This window comes from Papaver somniferum, chromosome 3 (assembly GCF_003573695.1).
Source record: "Papaver somniferum cultivar HN1 chromosome 3, ASM357369v1, whole genome shotgun sequence".
NCBI classification, from domain to species: domain Eukaryota; kingdom Viridiplantae; phylum Streptophyta; class Magnoliopsida; order Ranunculales; family Papaveraceae; genus Papaver; species Papaver somniferum.
Genome location: NC_039360.1, coordinates 79,827,097 through 79,851,434, shown reverse-complemented (window position 1 = coordinate 79,851,434; position 24,338 = coordinate 79,827,097). Strand labels below are relative to the sequence as shown.

Genomic DNA, 24,338 nt, shown 5'->3' with positions numbered 1-24,338 from the left:
CACCCATAGGGTGGTGGCAGAAATAACCCCACTCGCTCCCACTTTTGATACAAAAGCGATCACAACAGTGGAAGCGATGATCCCAACGACAGAGACCGAAGCACGAGGAAAAAACCTCACCTCGGAACCGGAAACCTCAAAGCTAACAAATCCCGAGGAGAACCAAGATTTGGTCCCTTGGAGAATTAACAACTATCATCGGAGACCAACCCGAGAACACGACAAGTATGCTCATCGGAGATAACTTGACTTAGGCAACAAAGCTTGGCATGAGATGCTACCACGCCAACACGAGCCGGAAAAACCGACCCTAACTCGAAACGGAGCCCGCGCGATCATCGCCGAGGCAGATAGTGGAGCACACATGCTGCCCGAACCCAAAGGGAAAGCAACAATGCACCTATAACAAATTTAATTACCCAGAGCAGTACAATCCCCATGCAGGCTGGCACTTAGAAGGTCAAATTATGAGAATGAGGCTTAAGCCTACTTGTAAAAGGTCATGAAATCTTCCTCGAATGTACTAAGGGTTAATAAACCCTATTTTGAGAGTTAATAAAACTACCCTTTTTGTGTACAATCACCCATTTGCTTTGAAATCTGTTTATTTTTGCTTATTTTTATTTTTATTCTTTCTCTTTATTTTTTGGTTTCTTGCTTTATATTTGCATATAGAATAATCATATCATACTTGCATTATAACAAAAGCCTATTAAGATTATGGCACGGTGCTAACCACACCTTCCATTCTACAGCGAATGATGCGGGGGACTGTTGTAGTAATAATATTGCGATAAGTAAGGGTTTTCGTTTCTCGGACTTGAATAGATTTTTAAAACAAAAATATATACAAAAATATTAACAATGGGCGAGAGGTACTGGGACTAGGATTCCGCCAAATTCATTTCTTAAGGTTCAAATAATAATTCTTTTATCAATAATAACTCGAAAAATATATTAAATATATCGACTCTAATTTATTGCCAAGATAGATTCTCAAAATATTAGGTGTAAATGTTAAGCATGGGACATCAAATCATCTAAGCTAAGCATGACCCATCAAATCAAATCACAACTAATTAATTTAAATCATAATTTCAATTAAAATTAATGCAAAAGTCATGAAAAGAATTAAATATAATTATCCAAGTGTGAAATAAGGCTTCCTCCATCGCCCAAGTGTTGGGATTTAGCTTCTCATATTATTCATAATCTCAAAATACATGTATGTTGATCAAAAGTTGATTAAAATGATAATAATGAGTAAAACAGTGAATGTACGACCAACAAAAGGCGTCACAAAAAGAACGATAAGAGACATGTGCTGCTGATATTTAGACTGCTCTGCGACCCACGGATGCGCGTCTTAGACATTGTTCATAAACGACTGCCGTCGCGAGTCCGTTCTTCGTGTTCTTGGTGTTCATCATCATCAGCAGCAGAGTTTTGTTAAACTCTGATTTCGTCTTCTCTAGCTCTCCCTAGCTACCAAAACTCTCGACAACCTTTCCCAAACTGTTTTGCCTTGTATTTATAGTGAATTGGAGCCAAAAATCCGACCATTGATTGCATATATTCTCCATTTAATCCAAATATTCTCGGCTGCCAATAATAACGAAAATTTCCAAAATTAACTCTGTCACACGTTAGAATTGGTTCTGCACACTCCAATTCAGCTCTCCCACGCCTAGTAAGTTGTCGAACGTCCCTTAATCACTTCCATGCATAGTCAAAACACACACAACAGCGTGTACATGGTGTGTTCTGTCCGTGTAGCTCTGTTTTGAGCTCGAGAATCAAATCGATATTTCCAGCCAATTCCGATCAAATTCGACACCCAAACTTTGTTCCTTATGCCAAATCACATCTTTCTGCCAATTTTCAGCGATTGAATCGCACTCTAACCCATTCATTTTGACAATCAAAATTCTGCCAGTTGAAAACTTCATTTCCCGCCAAAAACACAAATTCAAATTGTTGAAGAAGGTGCCCCTTATCCAGAGTGATGGGGTGGAAATAGTAATTTTTATGGGTTCCTCCGGGACATTTCTGGGACGCTTCCGGTGCATTTATGGGGTGCCTACGGTACATTTCTCCGGGGTGTAAAACACTACTTTTAGAGCCCATTTCGCCGCAAGGGCTTATTTCTCTAAAATTTCCTACAAGAACACAAAATAACACAATAAGTACTTAATCGAGTCTAACAATACAGAAAATTGAGAACAAATAGACACATAAATGCGTCTATCAGGGACACCCTAAGCTACCTAAGACGGACACATACCTAAGGTTATGCCATCACGATCATGAAATCAGATGATGTCCTGTCATAACAGGAGATATCCAGAATCAAGGTACTTACCCCTGGATAAGGCAAGAATCACTTGACCGAGATATCGCCCTAAAAAGCATGGTTAAATAGAAAGTGACTCAAACGTCTGAGCACTCAACCAAGGGGCAGGTGTAACCTAAACTGGACACCATTAAAAATCCCAAGAAGGCACGAAATGGAAAGGGAAATATGCTATATTTAGAATCCAACATCGTAAGAGATGACATATCTGATTAAGGAACTGATCACTCCTTGGCTTTGTCACCCATGGTTGGACCAAAAATATACACCAAAATCCCTTAGAACCAACAACTCGGGACCATTGAACGACAGATATAAAGAAGCAAGAAGTCATCATTTATGTTTATAGATAAGTTAACAGAAAATATCAAAGTGCCTCCCACATACGAGGACTTATCAAAGTATAAGTAGCAAAATAACGCCTCCCACATTTGAGGACTTTCCAAAAATAAATAAGTATTTTTTGTCTCACAATGAGCATGAGAGCATACCAAACGATGTTCACCATATATAACCTCGGATACAACACGACGGCCAAATGATAAAAGAAGAAAATAAGAAGTCCTTAAAAGGCAACACTTACATGAACAAAAGAAAAGAGCAGACAAGTTCAAGTCTGTCCGTCACCAGGAGCACCTTGATCAGTGTCCATCTGATCCTTTTCCTCAGCATTATTAGAAGCAATCTGCTCAGACCCGGGCTCAACAGACGGTGGTGGGATCGCAATGCTAGCGGCAATAGCCACAGTGACTTGTTGACGCTCGCGAAGGACGGTGGCTCTGCAGGCCTTTGTTATCATAGCCTTGTACTCCACGTGAAGATTGCTCAAATTATCATTCTTGTCAGCACGTTCAGCTGCCAGCTCTTCCTCATGGTTATTCACCAATTCATTCAGCTCTTCATTGAGCTCTTCATCGAGACTCTGTCTCGCTGCCTTCACCTCCTCCAATTGCCTCTCCAATTCCACATTATGCTTACGAGCCTCTGCAAGGAAAATAAAGGGAGACAATCAATATCACAAAAATAACACACGAACACATGAGATGAATAGAATTCAAAAATGCTATCAGGCAACCTTCATGCTCAATCAAAACAAAGGATAAGGTCCATTCCACTTGGGACTTTTGACTATCTGAGGCACTAATTCGTGCTTCCACAGGAGTTATGGAAACATCGCCAGTTGGACAAGATAGCATATGCCTATCACGATCTTTCTCAAGCTCGATGAACTCTCGCTTGAGCCGAAATAAGCTCTGCTCTGTCATCCTATGCTTGCGCCAACAAGGTCATACGACTAGACTGCCACTCAATGAGCCCATTCTTTTGAGCTCGGAGCATCTTGATCTCATCCGAGCGAGTTACAACCACTTGCTTAGATTTATCCAACATCACACGAAGCTCTACAATACAATCTCTGTGAACATCCACATCGGTCTGCAACTTACTTTGGTCTTGCTCCAAGCCATCGATCTTGCATTGACGAGAACTAAAATCGAGCTTCCAATTGGCAAGTTCTCTGTCATGCCTACTACCAATATTATCTAGCCTCTCCTCCAATTGTTTTAAGGTGGCTACCAATAGAGAGACTAATTCAGCAATCTAGAACCTATCACGGAGACGCAAAATCTAGACAAAGGAGGAAATAAATACCTTCCAACTCTTTCTTATCCCGACGAAAAGACAAGGCTTCCTGCTTAGCCATCTCCACAACATCACGAAGTTGCTGGACCTCTTGCTCAGCAACTTTGGATCGCTTCCTAGCAACACGGGCCTCAGCCAGCATACCAGTCCTCAAATTGTTACTCTAGTAAATCAGACAACAATACCAGTCAAAACTGGAGCACTAAGAAACTCAAAAGCTAATAGACCAAAGTTAGGTGTTCAATACATACCGCATGCACAAGATGTTGTTGAGCGGACTTAGGCAAAGAAGTTAAGATACGAGCTTGATCGTCCTCACTCATCCGAGCATACTGATCCGGGCACAGTATTTTCATCGCCTCGGACCCACCACTGAACAGATACACAGTGGAAGACGAACTAGACGGAACCGTTGGAGCAGGAGGATAGTCACCAACAAAGGTAATTGGTATACCATGAGTACCAACACTCGACCACAGGAAGAACACCACTAACATTAATACCACCACCAACCCGAGCACTCGTATCGGGAACAACACCCTTTTCAGCGAGATTACTCGCTTGGGGAAGACTCACATCCGATACAGTAAGGGCGCCATCGGGATTGGCAGGATCATTCAACAAAGCTTGGTCAAGATCATCAAAGAATGCATCTCCAAGGTCCACCACCTCGTTCTAGCCAAACAAAACACCAATATAAACCTCTATAGCATGTTCTGCAACCTCCACAGAAGCAGTAGATGGCCCAGAGCCATCAACAACCCTTCTCCTCTGTCAAAAACACAAAAACATCGAATGTTAAAGCATAAAACAGGGGGAAGGTATATGTACGTTAAAACACTAAGAAAATATTATCTACCTTAGCATCCTCAATAGCCTGGGGAGATGGCGAGGGACGTCTATAACACGGAACCCATTTAATCTTCCATGGCTTATAAGGCGGCAGATGACTATGCATATCAGGAATCCCAAGAAGGACATTGCCAAGCTCATCCCAACCAGAGATGTAGGTCCCCACAATGCGAAGAGAAGTAAAAAACCATTTAGGATCATGGGTCTTACGAAGCATAATATTGTTAGCAATATGAGGATCCAAGTCGGTCATGAGCCGAGGACCCTTGGGAGATTTAGAAATCCCAACCCCGAAACCCTCAAACGCATCGGACGACTGCATACACCAGTAATATCCTCAAAAGTATCGGATGTGTACAAATCCATCTGAGAAGACACGAACTCATTCTTCGGATGCACAGTAACTTTGCCTTTGCTTCGCCAATTACTTTCTCGAATAATCCTGTAGAAATTACCATTGGGTTGAAAAATACCTCGCTGGGAACTAAGCTTGCAAATGACCTCGTACTGAAATGGATCTAATGGACAATATTGAGGAAGGCGAAGCCCTGCATCTAGCTGACTAACGGTCAAAAATATCTCGTTCGTACCACATGGGTTATCCATCAAGATCTCCTTGGTCAAAATGCCGGCTTGACCCGCTGGACTAGCAAAAAAGACGTCAAATCTTTTCAGACGTTGAGTAACTTTCACCATCTCCAAATAAGCCTCATCGGATAAATCATAAGTACGGCTGGTACCAGGAGGCTCCATATCTCTCTTATCAGCACTAAAAAGAACAAATCAGATATGGATCAGAACATACACCGGTGAAAAACATGCAAAAAACATAGAAAAGACAGAGACGATAATGGCGATTGTCAGAAACTTCACAGTTGAAGAAAAATGAAGAAAATCATCTATTGAAGCAATCATGACAATCACATAATCCAAAATAACAATGGCAAGAACCATCGATCCAAAAAAATATGACAATCACACAGTTCAAAATAACGATGTAAAACACCGAAGAAAACAAAAGGAAAAACAAAGGAAGGGGACCATACCGTCTTGAATGTCGAGATGGGGAATCTCTCCCAGACATGATAAACTTCTTTATGGGAGACAAGAAGTTAAGAAGAAACAGTAAGAGACAAAGAAGAGAAAGAATGAAAAAGTTCTGAACTCTGAAAACATATAATAAAGGCGTCATTCTCTTCTCCTAAAAGATTTTATAAGAAACCAACGGACAACCAATCGGCGCCTCAAGTACAACAGGTAAAAGCGCATTAAAGGTGCAGACGTGGCGGAAATCTAGGACGTGGCGATAAAGACGGGGCGGTTACGAAGCTTTCTTCCCAACATGCCCTTGGCAAGTTGCAAAGAAAATGAGCAAAATGTGAGGGTAAAATACCCGATAGCCACGTGTCAACATCCTAAGGGATGTATACATGATAAGATGATGGGATAGGAACATCGAATCCTACTCTAAAAGGTGAGTTCGTCTGAATCGAGGCGCCTGCTACAAACACCACATGAATGACGCGTGCGAGGAGTGGTCTAATCCGCTCAGACGGTCAATTCCAAAAAGAAGGACTGCATTTAATGAAGGATAAGAACATATGTGGATAAATCTGCATCGCAGTGGAAGGCTTAGACGATCTATACTACGACCCAGAGGTGATAGAGCACGAGGTTCCCCAAATAAGGGCTACACGATGATGAGTAAGGCGAGAAGATTCAGATGAAGAACCAAGCAAGCCATCACGAGGGATAATATAGAACCAGTCTGAAGCGGTGAAGGCGATGTACGACAACTCCACCAGCTCGGCAACCATGCCTCCACGAGTCTAATTTGCTTATAAATACCAGTCCACGTAGAAGGAGGTGGATAACTTATGTAACATTTTAGATGTCCTTTCTACAGAGAATTCCTGAGAGAGATCTAGAGAAAGAGAGAGTAAGAAGTCTAAGTGACATTTGTTGTTCTTTCAAGGGTAAGACCTTATGATCAATAAAGAAAACATCTTCTTTCCCGTGGACGTAGGTCTTCATGGCCGAACCACGTTATATACTTGTGTCAATCTTTACTTTTCATGTTCTTTACATATTGTTCATCTTGAATATTGAATATTTGGGTAGTTTATAGCATTTAGATTTACATGGGTGTGGCCATCAGAAAAGATGCAACTAAAAATTTGGTGTTTAAATCTGGATGAGGTCCCACTTTTATTTTATTTTTGCAATTGCGGTTTTCTCATAAGCAAAACTTCTGGTGTCTTGTGTTTTTCGTTTTCCGCATTATATCTTTATAATTGGATTTACACAAGTTGTACATATTCATTCTGTGTAGATACGTCCATCTAATTGTGATCAATTGCGAGACTTGTTTCTTGTAAAATTCGTATCTTGAAAGATAATACAAGTTTAATTACTATGCAGAATTTCGATTTGATTATCCAGATACAAGTAGATTTATCTTGGATATTGATTTTTTAGATCGTCCAAGTATTCTTCTTAATTAACAATCAAGTTCGCAGACTCTTGTCTATATACATACTGATTGAGAAGAGGTTAATTAGAGATATAAACTCTATATACATATTGTCAACGATTATTCAGTTGGTCTACTTGCTATTATATTAGGTTTTGTCCATACAGGTTACCGAACGAAAAAATTTATGGTGTACTTGGTACCCCGCATTTTCAGAGAGGGTACCACCAACTTTTTCGTTCGGAAACCTGTATGGACAAACTTTTTATAGTAAGTAAGTATGGTCAACAATAAATATCCTTGTACCTGATTTATGAACAAGTTTACTTAGACGATCTCAAAAATCAATATCCAAGAATAAACCTAGTATGTACCCGAACTGTATATGAACTGAATTTCAACAAGATCAAGTCTTGTAGTCTATTTTTAGAAACACGAATTTGCAAGAGCTAATGATGTAGGTTTTTTACAGTTTAAAAATAGTCTAGGTAGTTTAATGTAGTACTTGTGATATTTTCATTATAAAGATAAATAAGGTAATAAAAATATGTTTGTTTATGAGGGATCTTCAAGGTTAAGAAGATATTAAGCAAACCTCAAAAATTATGAAAGCTTATTGTCTTCAAAAGGTTATAGAGATGCCTGATCGAGTCTACCCCACAAGAACAATCTAAACAAATCGAAGAAGGGTTTAGATATATACCTTTTGGAATCACAAATTCTGAGATGAAGGGTACTTAGTGATTTCTATCTATCTTATTCATGATCTATAGTTCGTGAACTACAAAATTAATAAGAATAAGTCACGGATATCAAGAACTTTGAGGTAAAAAATAGTTTGACCGGGCTTCACAAATCTTTTAATGAAAACTTCAAAATTCGTAACCTAATACAGTGTCGCGAAGAAACCTAGGTATTTAGAGGACGATTTTATCCGCAACTAGGACACAGAAACAAAAATATTAAGATTATAGTATGCAAGGAGTCCTCTACTTAAAATGATGAACATGACTAGGTAGCTTACAAAAAAAGCAGAGTTCGTTAACTTGTTTTCATGTTTACGAATTACTTTGATACCAAGCAAGCTTAACTTCTCCATATTGAATGATCATGTAAGCATGTGAGAAGTTTACCTTGAATTATAACGAAGAATGTGCAACCGCATATTAGTCGAAATAAGCGTTATTCACGGAGTGGTTAGCCCAAGAACAATGGTTAAATTGTTAGTGAACTTTCAAATATAACTTGGAGTTTAATAACTCTCAAGACCAAAAAAGTTCGTGAACTGTGCAAAACAGTTCATGCATATTTTGTTATCTAGAGTTCAGGAACCTTTTATATTGATAAGTTTGCGAACCGTCCAGATCAGTTCGTGTACTCGTATTATAAAAAGTATCAAAGAACCTTTTAAAATCATCCAGTTTGTGAACTGACAAAAAATTTCTCGCAACCCATTATGCGATAAGTTTTATATTGCTTGAATTTAATATTTGACTTCAAGATTCTATAATAGCCTTCTTTTATTAAACAAATCACACAGATGCTTCTTTTGACTTCTAAATGGATACCGAGTGCAATTTCTGCGATATAAACATGGCATAATTCATGATTTCCAATTTGATTCAGGGCTTGCATCAGATACAACTGAATCTGTTAGTATAGAATTGGCAGTTTCGTGGATTAGAGACAAAGAGATAAAAGGAACCAACAATCTTCTTGGATAACAAAGGTGAAATTCTCTCTTTCTTGAATGGAAAGCATACTTTTGCTCATAGTATGCTACCTAGTATGCTAGAAAGGATAAAGATACATGTCTAAGTTATATGCCCCCACAATCTTGGGTAGCACTGACACGAATATTGTGGTACGGACACAACACGATATAGCAGAATTTTGGGTAGCACTGACGTGAACACAGTGTTACGGACACGACATGGTATGGACAACTATTCAGAAGATTAGGACGTAAACGCGTTAGGTAAGCACTTATATTTCTCATGTATATATTGTGAATGTAACACTGATATTTCCCATGTATGTATTGTGAATGTGAATGTAATTTTTTAACGTTATGAAAGCACTGATATTTCCCATGTTATATATTGTGAATGTAATTTTTTTAAATAATATTAGTAATTGTCGATGAATGATAAATCTTTGTAAGAATAAATATGTGTAGCAATTAAGGCTGCCTGTGGTTCGATTTGGTTTGGTTTTGTGCCAAACCCGAGAACCAAACTAATACCTCTTATGAAATACCAAAAACCAACCCAGATCATGCTCGGTTCATAATATCATAAGCCAAAACCATCCCATCGGTTTTTTGGTTTTTTCGGTTGTTTCTGGTTTTTATTAGTTTTGATTTTTAAGTAGAATTCAAAATTTAATTATTAGGTTCAATTTGTTATAAGTAAACAAAAAATCATCATATTGGAAAGAATTGAAACAAATTATATCCCAGATACATATATTTTATATTTATATTGAAAACGTGGGGTACCAAAATACACCACCAACTTTTTTTTAGGCAATATGTATGGACTAAACTCGAATACAATTCTGAGAGTTCAACTGAATGAATCTCAATCAAGGAATTATATGAAGAGTTTATATCTCTTTCTCTCTCTCACAATCAGACAGTTTATAGATGCCAATCCGTGAACCTGATTATGTGTGAGAGTACTTGGACGATTGCCGACATCAATAACATTTTTATTTGTACGGACAAATTAAAACAAATCACACGGATGCTTCTTTTGACTTCTAAATGGATATGGAGTGCATTTCTTGCGATATAAACATGGAATATAATTCATGATTTATCAATTTGATTGAGGGATCACATCAAATACATCTGAATATGTTGGTATATAATTAACAGCTTCGTGGATCAGAGATAAAGAGATAAAAGAAATCAACAATTTTTTGGGACAACAAAGATAAAATTCTCTTTTTGTTGAATGGAAAGCATACTTTTGATCATGGAGGATAAAAGTCATCCTGGTATGCTAGAAAGGATAAAGATACATGTCTAGGCCATATGCCCCACAATCTTGGGTAGCACTGACGCGAATATTGTGGCACGAACACAACACGATATTGTCAGAATCTTGGATAGCACTGACGCGAATACAGTGGTACGGACACGACACGGTATGGACAATTGCTCAGAAGATTAGGACGCAAACGCGTTAGGTAAGCACTAATATTTCCCATGTATATATTGTGAATGTGAATGTAATTTTTTAACGTTATGAAAGCACTGATATTTCCCATGTATATATTATGAATGTAATTTTTTGATAATATTAATAATTGTCGATAATTGATAAATCTTTGTAAAAATAAATATGCGTAGCAATTAAGATTGCCCGTGGTTTAGTTTTTCTTGGTTTTGCGCCAAAACTGAGAACCAAACTAATGCCTCTTAAACCAACCCAGACCACGCTCGGTTTATAATATTATAAGCCAAAACCATCTCATAGGTATTTTGGTTGCTTGGTTGTTTTTGGCTTTTATTTAAGTAGAATTCAAAATTTAATTATTAGGTTCAATTTATTATAAATAAATAAAAAAATCAACATATTAGAAAAAATTAAAACAAATTTTATCCAAGATACATATATTTATATTTATATTGAAAACGTGGGGTACCAAAATACACAACCAACTTTTTCTTAGGCAACCTGTATGAACTAAACTCGAATACAATTCTGAGAGTTCAACTTAATGAATCTCAATCAAGGATCTATATGAAGAGCTTATATCTCTTTCTCTCACAATCAGAAAGTTTATAGAAGCCAATCTGTGAACCTGATTATGTGTGAGAGTACTTGGACAATTCCAAAGATCAATATCCAAGAATCAATCAAGTCGTATCCAACAAACAAGGATGGATATATCTACTTTGATTGATTAACGTACAACTTGGGATATTTCAATTATAAAGATAAACAATATAATGCGGAAAAAGAAATAACACAAAACAAAAATTTTGTTAAGAGTAAACCGCAAATTCAGAAAAACCCCGGAACCTAGTCCAGACTTGAACATCAAACTTTATTAAGACGCTACAGACACTGGCCTACTATCAAATTCAGACTGAAATGTAGTTGAGACCAAATTAAACCGTTACATCAATTCACTTACAGTCGCGCTCCTTACGCCTCTTGAATCTCAGCAGGACTCTGCGCAAATGATTCCCTTAGCTGACGTCCTTTACAGCCTAAGAGTTGTTTCAACTCAATTGAAGACTTTAAACCAATCTGGCTCCCACAGATAAGCCTATATGTGATTTCTGTTCTGATTAAAGATCAAGGTGAGGTAAGAAATCGATTGCAATAAACAAAGTATAACAAACCTCAAAATCCAGTCTTATGACTCATGAGAGCAGCATAAATTACTATTCACTTCACAATTCGAAACTTGTAGAATCACAAAGTCTGATACGAAGATATTATCTTGTTTGAGTGAGCAACTCAACAATCAAAACAAGATCAGGATACTCAAACTATCAAGATAAAGATAGTTGGACCTGGCTTCACGAATCCTCAAGTGAAGTCTTTTTAGTCGCTAAACTCTAAAAGGGTTTTAAGGAAAGGAAGACTCTAGTTTACAACTAGGACACACAAGAATAGTGTCAGGATTCAAAGATCCTAGTTGTTTGAGGTTCTCCTTTTATAAACTTTCAAGGTCAAGGTTGCTTTAGTTTTAAGCTAAGATAACTTTGTAACCAAGCAGTCAATAATCGTTGTTAGATGAAAACTTGACTTTGAGATTAACGTAGTAGAATACACACTTTGGTTAGGATGAACCGTAACCGAACCGTATACAATGACTTGTTCATGTAGGTTAGCCGAAACTAGCCAATTGAAAGATAAGCTTAACCATTTTCATATAACTCTTTAAGATTTTTCTTGAAATCACAAATATGATCAAAAATGTCTTGATAGTGTTTTTAGAGAGTTGTTCAAATGCTGATTATCTCATATAAATAATTCTGATGCATCTGAAACTATTTGACAGGGTAATTATGTGTACATGGTACGTGTATTGTACCTGTTCATGAATGTTCTTGTCATAATACGTGTACCGAGTATGGATATCCTTAAGACAAAGACGAGTTCAGGAAGTCACATATCTTTTATGGTATGCGTACCTATTTTGGTTTTGAAACCAAAAGATCTTTTTCGGTTTGCATACTAGGTATGCGTACCTATCCTAGTTCACGATCAACAAAATTTTTAAGGTATGGATACCGGGTATGCGTACCAAAAAGTCGCTGCCGCACTATATCCATACCGGTACGTGTTCTGGGTACACATACCACGACTATGGATTTATAACAGTTCTCCCAGTATATAAACTGGTATGCATACTGTCCTATATCCAGATTAACTGTAGTTTTATATCTCTCTAATAATCAATAAGAAGCATTCCCGAATAATATCAATGACACATATCACTATTCCAGGCTATTTCAAATGATTAAATCTTGAATAATAATTAGGTTATAAACAATAAATTGTTCCAAACCAAATTCATCAAGTATGAACAAATGTTCTTAAGCTTATATAGTTATATTTCGAGAAGATATTCAAGATAAACTTGACTCGAAATTTTTAATATGCATGTACTGTCTAATTTAGTCATGCGATAATGTCTCAAAGATAAAAAGGTGAACACTTGAGATATATGTGGTTCAATATTCACTTACCTTTTGATGTTGAAGTTTTCCAAAGCTCCTGTTGATCTTCGCTTTCAAACAATAGAACACAGTGATATCCGAATCTCAACTACACACTTCTATCCTAATCCGAGACTGACTAAATGTAGACTATAAATCAAGATATACTTTTGACAACTAAATTTGACAAAGCTTAAGATAACAACACTTGTGAGTTTGACCGAGCAATGCTCTGACATATTATTCAATATTAGCTTTGATTTTAATCAAACTTTCTTTATTTATGGGAATATTTACTGAAATTTATATATATTATGTACTCTGATTTTTTTTCCAAGCAATATATTATACTATGATGGAAAGTTGTTTATATATTATTCTGTTTTTTATTGGTTTTTTTAGTACTTGCTCTCAAATTTTTTTGTTTATTCGTTTTTTTTTTGGGTTTTTCGTTCTTTTGTAACGTTAATCCAAAACCGACCACCTAGAATTGGTTTTTCAGTTTTTGAGTTTCTGGATTTTTCGGTCTCTGATTTTTTTGGTTTTCCTATAGGTTTGGACAGACACGGTGTGGGTTGAAAACCGAACCATGGGCAGCCCTAATAGCAATGAATTACACATACAAAAAATTTAGGGACAATTTACATATATTTATATTAAAGTAGTGTGTGATATATGTGATCTAATGTCAGCAATGTATCTGACATGGAGATGAGCGTATTACACAGACACGTGATTATTTTAGACGGGTACGTGCAACTTACACCTTGTTTGTTTTCTCTTGACTCACCTGACTCGTCTGGATCTGACTGAAATCACCTGACTCATCTGGATCTGACTCAATATGATTGTTTTTTGAGTCGGATCTGACTCATCTGACTCAAAAATATGAGTTAGTGATTTGTTTCCATGAGTCAGAGTATTTTATTACCATACCCAAATGAGTTCAATCAAGAGTTAGATCAAATTTAGATTTAGATCGCGCGTCAAATCTGACTCTAAAGAAAGAAAAAAAACGGACTAACATCTGCCCCGGACCAAATCAGGGACCGAGTCGCAGATAGTGTTAGCCCCACAGTGTGTACAGACAATGGACATAGTCGCATAACACTATAACCTCTGAGCTGCTAAAACTCTTTTTAATCTAAGAAAAGGAAAAAGAAAAAGAAAAAGAAACTGAAAAAGAAAAACTGATACCAAAGTAACCAAACCCTCCTCACTATTTCAGGTGCAGGTGTAGGTGCAGTAAAGGTTACCCAAGACTGCAGGACAAAGTAATAAACAAATCAAAATCAACAAAAAGAACAAGAGAAAAAGAAAAAAAAGAGAAAAAAAAGAAAGGGAAATATGGTGGTCTATAACCTATTTATAGTTGTTAGTTTGGATTTCAGTTTCAGTTAAGATCAAAATTCACTAATTCAGGAGTTGGAGTTTTATTTACTCACAAAAGAAACGATAGACAAAATTCAAAGGCAATACAATCGATTACTTGTTTAGCATATAATCCTCTTAGTTAGTAGTAGCAAATAAGAAAACTGAATTAGGTCCAGTCCCGCTCTTTTCGTACATTTCACTGCAAATCAAACGCATTTCCAACAACAACCTATAAAAATGAAGAGGTTCGCGGCTTGTTGTTTCATCGGTCCATCTTCTAAATCTCGAAGAAGAACAAAACCCCTTAAACAAAAGGATCATTTGCAGGTAAAACCCCTTCCCGTTTTTGTCTCTCCTCTCTCACTGTCGACTAGTGATTTTAATGCCTATTTTTTGTTTGTTTTGTTGTTGAATTCATTCTTGTGTTGTTACACCAGGAATCTAAAGAAGTTATGGAAAACCCACAAGCCAACAATGCAGGCAATGCTAAACCTGAGGTGGGTTTCTCTCATTTTCCCTCAATTTATTTCGTACTGTATCTAACTTCCTAGTGTTCATAAACTTATGGTAGCTTAATCTTTGTTTATAATAGGAAATCAGAGAAATTCAGGAGCAACCACAATTAAGCAATGCAGACAATACTAATTCTGAGGTGGGTTTCTCTATCTATCTATCTCATAGTGTATCAGAATTCCTAGAGTTCATAACCTTATGGTTCTTTTAATCTGTGTTCATATTAGGAGATCGGAGAAATTCAGGAGAACCCACAATCAAGCAACAATAGTTTGGAGGTAGTGTTGTACTCTCCCCATCTTGGATTCTATATGTTTCTTGAAAAATCATTCCATGGTGTTATGGGCTCTTTCTTATGAAAGTGAGCCAATGAAATGACAAACCAAATGTTGTTGCATTTGAGTTTTATACAATCGGGTTTTGTTTCCATACACACTTTTCTTTGAGACTTCTTATGTTTCCATCCTGTTCCATGAAACTAGAAACAAAATGAGGTTAATTGAGAAAGAGAAAAACCTAATTGCTTCGCTAACAATTGAACTTCGGCGAAATGTGCTAATTTATTTCTGGAAGATGTTGTGATTACTTAGAGTTTTATAAGTTATTTGTTTATACTTCTATTTTTTTTTTAAGTTATTCATTTTACTCTCTTTTTTTGGATTAATAGATTAGTTCTGCCAACAACATCATCCTTAACCATGACTTCTCTGGAGGATTAGATTCCTGGCACCCAAATTCTTGTGATGCATTTGTTGTTTCGGAAGAATCGGGTTATCTGGAAGGAGTAGCAGCAAACTCGGGATCGAAATATGTTGTTACGAAAAATCGTAAAGAATGCTGGCAAGGCTTGGAGCAAGATATTACGAGCAGAGTTTCAACAGGTCTAATTTACAAAGTCTCTGCTTGTGTTAGAGTCTCAAGCTCTCCTCCGGAACTTGCTAAAGTCGTTGCTACTTTGAAACTAGAATACCAAGATTCACCAACTAATTACTTATTTGTTGGGAGGTAATACAAATTTGGTCTTCTATTATGTCATGGTTTTATATTTCTTTTCTTGACGGGAATTAAATTGATGGAAATGTGTTGTTGCAGAGTTTCTGCATCTCATGAGCGATGGGAAAATTTGACGGGTACATTTTATCTGGAAACCATGCCTAGTAGAGTTGTTTTATTTTTGGAAGGGCCTGAACCAGGTGTAGACCTACTCATAGATTCACTTGTGTGTGAGGTATGTGTTCATTTCTTGTGATGGTTCATTGACATTAGGTAAAAGCTTTACTGCATAGTCAGTAGCTTTGGCTGAGCTTTTGTACGTTCAATAACAGCGTACAGACAACAACATGATCCATAACCATGACTTTTCTGGAGGACTTAGTTCTTGGCATCCCAATTCTTGTGATGGGCTTCTTGTTACAAGAGAAACGGGTTATCCTGAAGGAGTATCAGCAAATACAGGCTCAAATTACGCTGTCATTACAAATCGCAAAGAATGCTGGCAAGGCTTGGAGCAAGATATTACAAGCAGAGTTTCACCGGCTCTAACCTACAAGGTCTCAGCTTGTGTTAGAGTCTCAAGCTCTCCTCCAGGACTTGCTAAAGTCGTTGCTACTTTGAAACTAGAATACCAAGATTCACCAACTAATTACTTATTTGTTGGGAGGTAATAGAAATTTGCTCTTCTATTTTGTTCTAGTTTTATATTCTTCTCTTCAAAGACAGGAAGTAGATTGATTGGAATGTGTTGTTGCAGAATTTCTGCATCTCAGGAGCGATGGGAAAATTTGACGGGTACGTTTTGTCTGGAAACTATGCCCAGTAGAGTTGTTTTATATTTGGAAGGGCCTGAACCAGGTGTAGACCTACTCATAGATTCTGTTGTGTGTGAGGTACGTGTTCTTTTCTTGTCATGGTTCGTTGACATTAGGTAAAAGCTTTACTGCATAGTCAATAGCTTTGGCTGAGCTTTTGTACATTCAATAACAGCGTACGGACAACAACATCATCCATAACCATGACTTTTCTGGAGGACTTAGTTCTTGGCATCCCAATTTTTGTGATGGGCTTCTTGTTACAAGAGAATCGGGTTATCCTGAAGGAGTATCAGCAATTACAGGCTCAAATTACGCTGTCATTACAAATCGCAAAGAATGCTGGCAAGGCTTGGAGCAGGATATTACAACTAGAGTTTTACCAGGTTTCACTTACACGGTATCTGCCTGTGTTAGAGTCTCAAGCTTCCATGAAGAACCTTCTAAAGTGATTGCTACCTTAAAACTCGAAAATGAAGATTCTTCAACTAGTTACTTATTTATCGGGAGGTAGTAGTAACTTTGTGTTTTAGTTTCTACAGTTTCTATCTGTTCTTTTAATTTGTAAGTTCATCACTTAGATAATTACAAGGAAATCAGATTGATGGATGTTCATTTTCACAGAGCATCTGCGTCGAAGGAGCGTTGGGAAAGCTTGACAGGCACGTTTACCCTGGAAGCAATACCCAAGAGAGTGGTTTTCTTTCTGGAAGGGCCTGATCCAGGTGTAGATTTACTCATAGATTCTGTTGTAGTCTCTTCCTACATTGTCAGCAAGTGTGAGGTACGAGGTTTTTTCCTTTCTTGCTGTATTGACTTCAACTTAGAGCTTTAATATATAATCAGAAGCTGTGGATGTTTGGTAGTTAATCTACTGTCCCATAAAAATGTACTTAGAGATTTCCAACACTATTTAGAGTGTAAGCCTTGAAGATTTCCTATCTATGAAGGAAATAATGTGCTGTGAGTGTCTTTACTTTCCACAAACTATGTTTACCATGAGGATTTGTTTGAGATGTAGGCTATTGGTGTATGACCTCTTAAGATTTGCTATATAGTCTTGAAGGATTCATAACTGAAATCCTTTGTTTGTTACATGTGTAGCCTGAAATTGCTAAACCTTTCAATGATGGAGATAAGAATAGAGATGAGAGTATCATACTGAACCCTCGATTTGAGGACGGCCTTAACAATTGGTCTGCAAGGAGCTGTAAGATTCTCGTACAGGAATCCATGGGAGATGGTAAAATAGTTCCATCATCTGGAAGGTACTTTGCTTCTGCAACGGAAAGAACACAGATCTGGAATGGGATTCAGCAGGACATAACTGGAAGGGTGCAACGGAAACTTGCCTATGAGGTAAATGCTGTAGTTCGGATTTTCGGGAACAATGTCACTACTGCCGATCTCCGTGCAACGTTGTTTGTTCAAATACCGAACCAGCATGACCAATACATAGGCATTGCCAAGTTAGTTTTCTACTATTTCTCTGATTTCTTTAGATAACTCATAAGTTTTGTATTTCTGCTGCTTGCCTGTACCGTAAAGAGTAAGGATTTTTTTTGTCTCCTTTCTCAAATCACTGAAACAAAGTTTTTCCTGTTGTTCAGCTTGCAGGCAACTGATAAGAACTGGGTACAGTTGCAAGGGAAGTTCCTTCTCAACAGTTCGCCTTCAAAGGTAGTCATTTATTTGGAAGGGTCACCTCCGGGAACTGACATTCTTGTAAATAGTTTCCTAATAAAACATACAGCAAAACTGCCTCCTTCACCTCGACCACCTAATAAGGTTAGTAATAGTAACATCGACCTTTTACTACACCTTACTTAAGTTGGAATGATAAAAAGTTATTTATTTCAAATAGATTGACTATTTGACTCAGTTTTCGTTTAGTTCTGCCAGTGATTGAATTTGAATCTAAATGTTCAGTAATAATCATCTATCTTGTTAGAACCTAACAATTCTCCGATCCCAAAATCTGTCCTCTGTTTTGAAGAATGTGCTTTATGGTGTCAATGCAATTCAGAACACTAATCTTAATGATGGCCTAAATGGGTGGTTTCCACTTGGTCAATGTACTTTGTCCATTGGTACTGGTTCACCTCGTATACTTCCTCAAATGGCAAGAGATTCCCTTGGAGCCTATGAACCTCTAAGTGGTCGCTATATTCTTGTGACGAACCGAACACAAACCTGGATGGGGCCAGCTCAAATGATCACTGATGAACTGAAAACCTACTTAACATACCAAGTGTCTGCTTGGGTTCGACTTGGTTCTGGAATAACTAGCCCTCAAAATGTGAATATTGCTCTTAGTGTTGATGGTCAGTGGGTCAATGGGGGTCAAACTGAAATTGGGGATGACCGGTGGCATGAAATTGGGGGTTCTTTTAGGGTCGAGAAGCAGCCTTCTAAAACTATGGTTTACATTCAAGGTCCTTCTGCAGGTATTGACTTGATGATAGCAGGACTTCAGATTTTTCCTGTTGATAGGAGAGCAAGATTTAAACACTTAAAGAGGCAGACGGATAAGGTACTTTTCCTTCCATTATAGAACTGAAATTGTTATGTTTCACACTATCCTTCAGTGGCCATCTCTTGCATCTTGGTGTTGACAAACGTAACAAACTCATACACAATATGCCAACTTTTGTTATGGAGCATTATTACTTGATGTGCAATGATTCAAAAGTTATCACTCCGCCAATTTTGGTTAATAATTTTTGTGATACATAGAGTACAGATTATTAACTTTTTCTATATTGCTGTCTCAGTTACGCAAACGTGACGTCGTTTTGAAATTCTCTGGATCGCCTACTTCAGACACCTTTGTTAAAGTCAAACAAACACAAAACAGTTTCCCCTTCGGAACATGCATTAGCAGAACCAACATAGACAATGAAGACTTTGTTGATTTCTTTGTAAAGAATTTCAACTGGGCTGCGTTTGGAAACGAGTTGAAGTGGTATTGGACAGAGGCACAGCAAGGTAACTTCAATTACAACGATGCTGATGACCTACTGGATTTATGCGCAAAGCACAATATAGATGTCAGAGGTCATTGCATCTTCTGGGATGTTCAATACAATGTCCAACCTTGGGTTCAATCGTTGAACAACACTGATCTAATGACCGCGGTTCAAAATCGTCTAAAAGGTCTTCTAACACGCTACAAGGGTAAATTCAGACACTACGATGTGAACAATGAGATGCTTCATGGATCTTACTTCCCAGATAGGTTGGGAAAGGATATCAGGTCTTTTATGTTCAAAAATGCAAACCAACTTGATCCATCTGCATCTCTTTTTGTGAATGATTATCATGTGGAGGATGGATGTGATACTAGGTCTTATCCAGAGAAATACATTCAGCAAATTCTTGGTTTGCAAGAGCAAGGTGCACCTGTGGGGGGAATTGGAATCCAAGGGCATATTGATAATCCTGTGGGACCTCTAGTCTGTTCTGCCTTGGATAAGCTGGGAATTCTTGGGCTTCCAATTTGGTTCACAGAATTGGACGTCTCTGCGGAAAATGATTATGTCAGGGCTGATGATTTGGAGGTTATGCTCCGTGAAGCGTTTGCTCATCCTGCTGTTGAAGGAATTGTATTGTGGGGATTTTGGGAGCTTTTCATGAGTCGAGATCATGCACACTTGGTTGATGCGGAAGGTAAAGTTAACCAAGCAGGTAAGAGGTACCTTGCACTCAAGAAAGAGTGGCTATCAAATGCCCATGGGCATATTGATGACCAAGGAGAGTTCAAGTTTAGAGGCTTCCATGGGTCATATGATATTGAAATCATGAATTACTCGACGAAAGTTGTTAAGAAGTTTGTTGTTGACAAAGGTGATTCACCACTGGTTGTGACTATTGATTTGTAGATAATATTCCTACTATTCTTTGATCTAAATTCTTTGATCTAATAAGGTAACGTCCTGATCTCTCCGGGTTGTTCATAATGTTCATGAAAATGTTAAATAAATGATGTCTTGTACCCTTGTTTTTTCGTTCGAAAAATTATTCTGTCATTTGCCAGTGGCATTGTACATTAAATTTTTCTGTCAAGTGATGCATATATCGATTCTACTGTAAAGAAATAAGTCGATCAGTAAAGATGTAATACTAATCTATTCGTGTTTATACGATAACCTCCGCACATTATTTCTTGCTCTCTTTGTAATATGAAGGCATTCCAAGCTATAAATTCTGCATATCTGTATGGTTAATCTTTGCAAACGTAACAATGTGGCAACTTAACTGAATAATTTCTCTTAATCATTGTAGTTCGTCTAATAAACGCAAGATAATCGAAACAAAACCGAAGTACAATTCTAGTTCGTCTAATAAACGTAAGATAAACGAAATATAACCGAAATCGAATGTATAATTGTAGTTCGGCTATTTGGCAATCAGTTTCAGTCAGCATCACCGGTACAGTCGTATCGTATCAGCATTAGTAGATGCTGATGCTGCAGCTGTACCTTATCTACGGCAAACCATGCGATAGACAGACACTCCCCACAAAAAGAAGAAAAAAATAAAATGGGAAAGGGAGTTTTGCTTGGTGGGTCGAATAAAAGTGGATTTAAATGACTATGAAGATGAGACGATGACATCAAACATCATACTTTACATGGGTCCTAATGTTACGTACTTTCCTAGAAAGTTCATTCATCATTTTCATTATCAATTCCATCCCCACTACTTATCATCACCTGCGAGTCCGCGACCACAATATCCAAGCTATGTACACCGATTTATCGCAGGTAGTGTTGCACGTCCTAACTAAAACCCGCTTAAAAGAGATTGTAACGTTGGATGAACCCGCTTAAGTTTGTCCGATTTATGATTACCTGCAGATTCATCATCATTGACAGAGTTGAAAGCTGCTGCTGCTTATTCTGTTAATCATCCATGAAAATGATTTTCACTTTGAACTTTTCTCATCATCATCATCATCACTGGCTAGCTTGCCATAACTGGAAGTTAACCTCCATTCCAAATAACGTTTGATTAATAATTAATTAGTGGGATTATCATCATCTTTTTAATTAGGACAAGCATTAAGTAGATTAGAGAAAGAATAGGCATGGCCTATATATGGAGAGTTCAGACACACATACAGGGATGACTATGACCACCTGCTTATCCAATAATGGCACTCCCTAACACCATTTCTTTACCTTGCCCCACACGCTAACTTCATCATCTTCTCTAAATATATAAACAACAATAATGAAGAACAATCATCACTTTCTCTTTGACGTTTTTCTCACACACACTTGAGAGACCCTACAGTACACTTTATCTTTAATTCCTCTCATCATGCACATAATCTCTAGCTAAATCAACTCCCACTTTTTCTTTTCATTTTCCTCCCAATCCAACAACCAAATTTATTTCACACCTAAAAGAAAATGATGATAGAATTAAGGAAATAGATCGGTCTCTTATTAGTCTAAATCATTAACTCCATCCAACAACCTTATTTTCACCAGGAAACTTCCTCGTAAAAGTAAATCAACAAGTCTTGCAAGTAGAAATCACTCAAGTCTGAGAATTTATGTCATCTCCAACAACTCTAATCACTTGCCTTTGTTGCCTTACCGGCCATATCTGAAAACTGTAAAGTATATATAGATGGAGATTTTGAGACGCATAAAATTTGTATTATTATCTGATCATACTAAGTGACAGTAATACTAAGCATTTAACTTCTTTATATAGTTACAGATTAATATTTAGTTAGATTACATCTAAGTATATATTTCGAACAAACCAAAAAAAAAGAAAATTCAAAATAAGAAGGAGATTTCATACATAGTGTCATATAGAACGAACCCAACACCCTAAACAAAAAAACAGAGAGGGTCAGGCCGTCAGGGCACGTATTGCATAGTACTAGTTCCACTAGCGACTTCAACAAGCTGCCGACGGGTGTTGCTGGAATGGATTATAAAACTGAGGTTTACCGGGGGCCATAGTAAGTGAATTCTTGGCGGGACCATCCGTACCGTCCCCGGCACCACCACCACCACCGATCTTCTCACAGGATGGACAAATAGTGAGTGTGGCTGCAGTAAGTTGCATGTACATTGACTGTGGATGTGATAATTTCAAGGCCTTCAATTCTTGTAGTTCCTTGTGTAACTTTCTATTTTCTTCTGTTAAAGTTTCACAGCATTTCTTCAAAAACTCACAATCCACTTCAGTTTGCTTCAACTTTGTCCTATCAAATGAACCAAACAATTATTTAATTATAAAGATTAACTGTAACCAAATCAGGTAAATTAACTAATTAATTAATAAAAACATTACTAATTAATTATACATACATACGTACCTTGCTCTTCTGTTCTGAAACCAAACTTCAACTTGTCTTGGCCTTAGATTCAACTGTTTGGCCAAAGCTTGTTTTTGTTTCTGTACATTAAACCAAGAGAACTCCATAAGTGAACTGCTTAATGACTAATCACATACCCATAACATGAAAATATATGTAAAAAGTGTGAGTGAGAAAAGGAGATTACATACAGGATTAAGAGTACTGTGCTCTTTAAAATTGTCTTCTAAAAGAGAAGATTGTTCTTTAGTTAGTCTCAGCTTTTTTCTTGCACTACCTTCATCATCTTCATCACTGGCTACAACTCTTGATGAAGAATTAACTACTTTCTCAACTTCCATTTCTTCATGATAACCAACTACCAGTAACAATTCTTTCTCTCTTTTAATTACTGATGATGGAGATGATCTTTTGAAACTGCTATTAGTATTATTATTAGAGAAAGAATTAGATAAAGCACTATTAGGAGAAGATAAAGATGGAGTATAATTCCTTCTGTCTACTGCTTCAACTAGATGATTATTATTATCAGATGATGAAAAACCTAATGTTAATATTGATGGCTCTAACTTGAATCTTCGAATAAGTTCCTTTCCATGATCAGCATGATCTTGAGATTTCAATTCGTTTTGATCATAAGTAGTGTTTAGTCCAAGACCCAAACCTATATTGCAAAGATTATCATCACCATCAATAACTTGAAAACCCATAATCTGATAACTGTACTTGAAGAAGAACAAAGAAATGAGAAATCAATGTAAGTTTAAGAGGGGGGGAGAAAAAGAGAGAGATGTAGATTGATATAAAGAGGAGGAGTTAAGAAGAAATGTTGGAGAGCAAAAAGAGAATGAATTAAGAGTTATGAAGTGGGTAGATATGATTATTAATCAGCAGAGGAAGAGTGAATGAGGAGGGAGAAGGGGAAAGAAAGAAAAAACAAAACAAATCGAATCTCAAGTGGAGAATTATAGGTTGACTCCTCGCTAACTCCCGTTCTATTATATACTTCTTTTATTTAGTTCGGTACTTCTCATTCTTTCGCATAATTTTTTTAATTAAGTGAAAATGAAAAGAATGAAAAAAAGTCTTACCGTAGGAATATATATTTTGTATTGCGTCTCCTAGAAAAATAGTTAATTTGTATTTTCTCCTTTCTCTAAAAAATGTTCCAAAAAAATTGTTATTCACTCTTAATTCCTTACATTTAAAACCTTCTCTAGCAGAGAAAAACTAATCTCAGGCATGCAAAAAAGGTTGAATTATTTTGATGCATGGAGGAGATCTATAGTGTATAC

At 37.1% G+C, this 24,338-nt stretch overlaps 2 protein-coding genes across 3 annotated transcripts; one reads left to right on the top strand and one right to left on the bottom strand.

The window, feature by feature from the left end:
* The first annotated feature begins 14,286 nt into the window (after nt 1-14,286).
* LOC113356607 lies at nt 14,287-20,861 on the top strand. 2 transcript variants are annotated; one of them, XM_026599782.1, is made up of 14 exons: nt 14,287-14,706; nt 14,817-14,876; nt 14,972-15,031; nt 15,120-15,170; nt 15,560-15,897; nt 15,985-16,120; nt 16,218-16,552; nt 16,643-16,778; nt 16,876-17,210; nt 17,325-17,484; nt 17,805-18,169; nt 18,311-18,488; nt 18,727-19,233; nt 19,475-20,861. In XM_026599782.1, exons 1-14 carry the CDS (start codon nt 14,617-14,619, stop codon nt 20,579-20,581), a joined length of 3,858 nt encoding a protein of 1,285 aa, XP_026455567.1. In that variant the 5' UTR covers nt 14,287-14,616; the 3' UTR covers nt 20,582-20,861. The 2 variants fall into 2 exon arrangements, with proteins under 2 accessions (XP_026455567.1, XP_026455566.1); XM_026599781.1 differs by having other exon boundaries at nt 14,289-14,706; nt 18,697-19,233.
* Nucleotides 20,862-22,347: 1,486 nt separating this feature from the next.
* Nucleotides 22,348-24,144, bottom strand: LOC113356606 (homeobox-leucine zipper protein HAT22-like). The gene is made up of 3 exons (XM_026599780.1): nt 23,235-24,144; nt 23,044-23,123; nt 22,348-22,929 (listed from the first exon to the last, which is right to left on the bottom strand). Exons 1-3 carry the CDS (start codon nt 23,751-23,753, stop codon nt 22,620-22,622), a joined length of 909 nt encoding a protein of 302 aa, XP_026455565.1. The 5' UTR covers nt 23,754-24,144; the 3' UTR covers nt 22,348-22,619.
* Nucleotides 24,145-24,338: the final 194 nt, after the last annotated feature.

Excerpts from the sequence above, each read along its gene's own strand:
- LOC113356607 (XM_026599781.1), top strand. The coding sequence starts at position 14,617 with ATGAAGAGGTTCGCGGCTTGTTGTTTCATCGGTCCATCTTCTAAATCT. Across the intron at positions 15,171-15,559 it reads CAAGCAACAATAGTTTGGAG|ATTAGTTCTGCCAACAACAT; the intron begins GTAGTGTTGTAC and ends TTGGATTAATAG. Across the intron at positions 15,898-15,984 it reads AATTACTTATTTGTTGGGAG|AGTTTCTGCATCTCATGAGC; the intron begins GTAATACAAATT and ends GTGTTGTTGCAG.
- LOC113356606 (XM_026599780.1), bottom strand. The coding sequence starts at position 23,753 with ATGGGTTTTCAAGTTATTGATGGTGATGATAATCTTTGCAATATAGGT. Across the intron at positions 23,124-23,234 it reads AGCACAGTACTCTTAATCCT|AAACAAAAACAAGCTTTGGC; the intron begins GTATGTAATCTC and ends TTTAATGTACAG. Across the intron at positions 22,930-23,043 it reads TTTCAGAACAGAAGAGCAAG|GACAAAGTTGAAGCAAACTG; the intron begins GTACGTATGTAT and ends TTCATTTGATAG.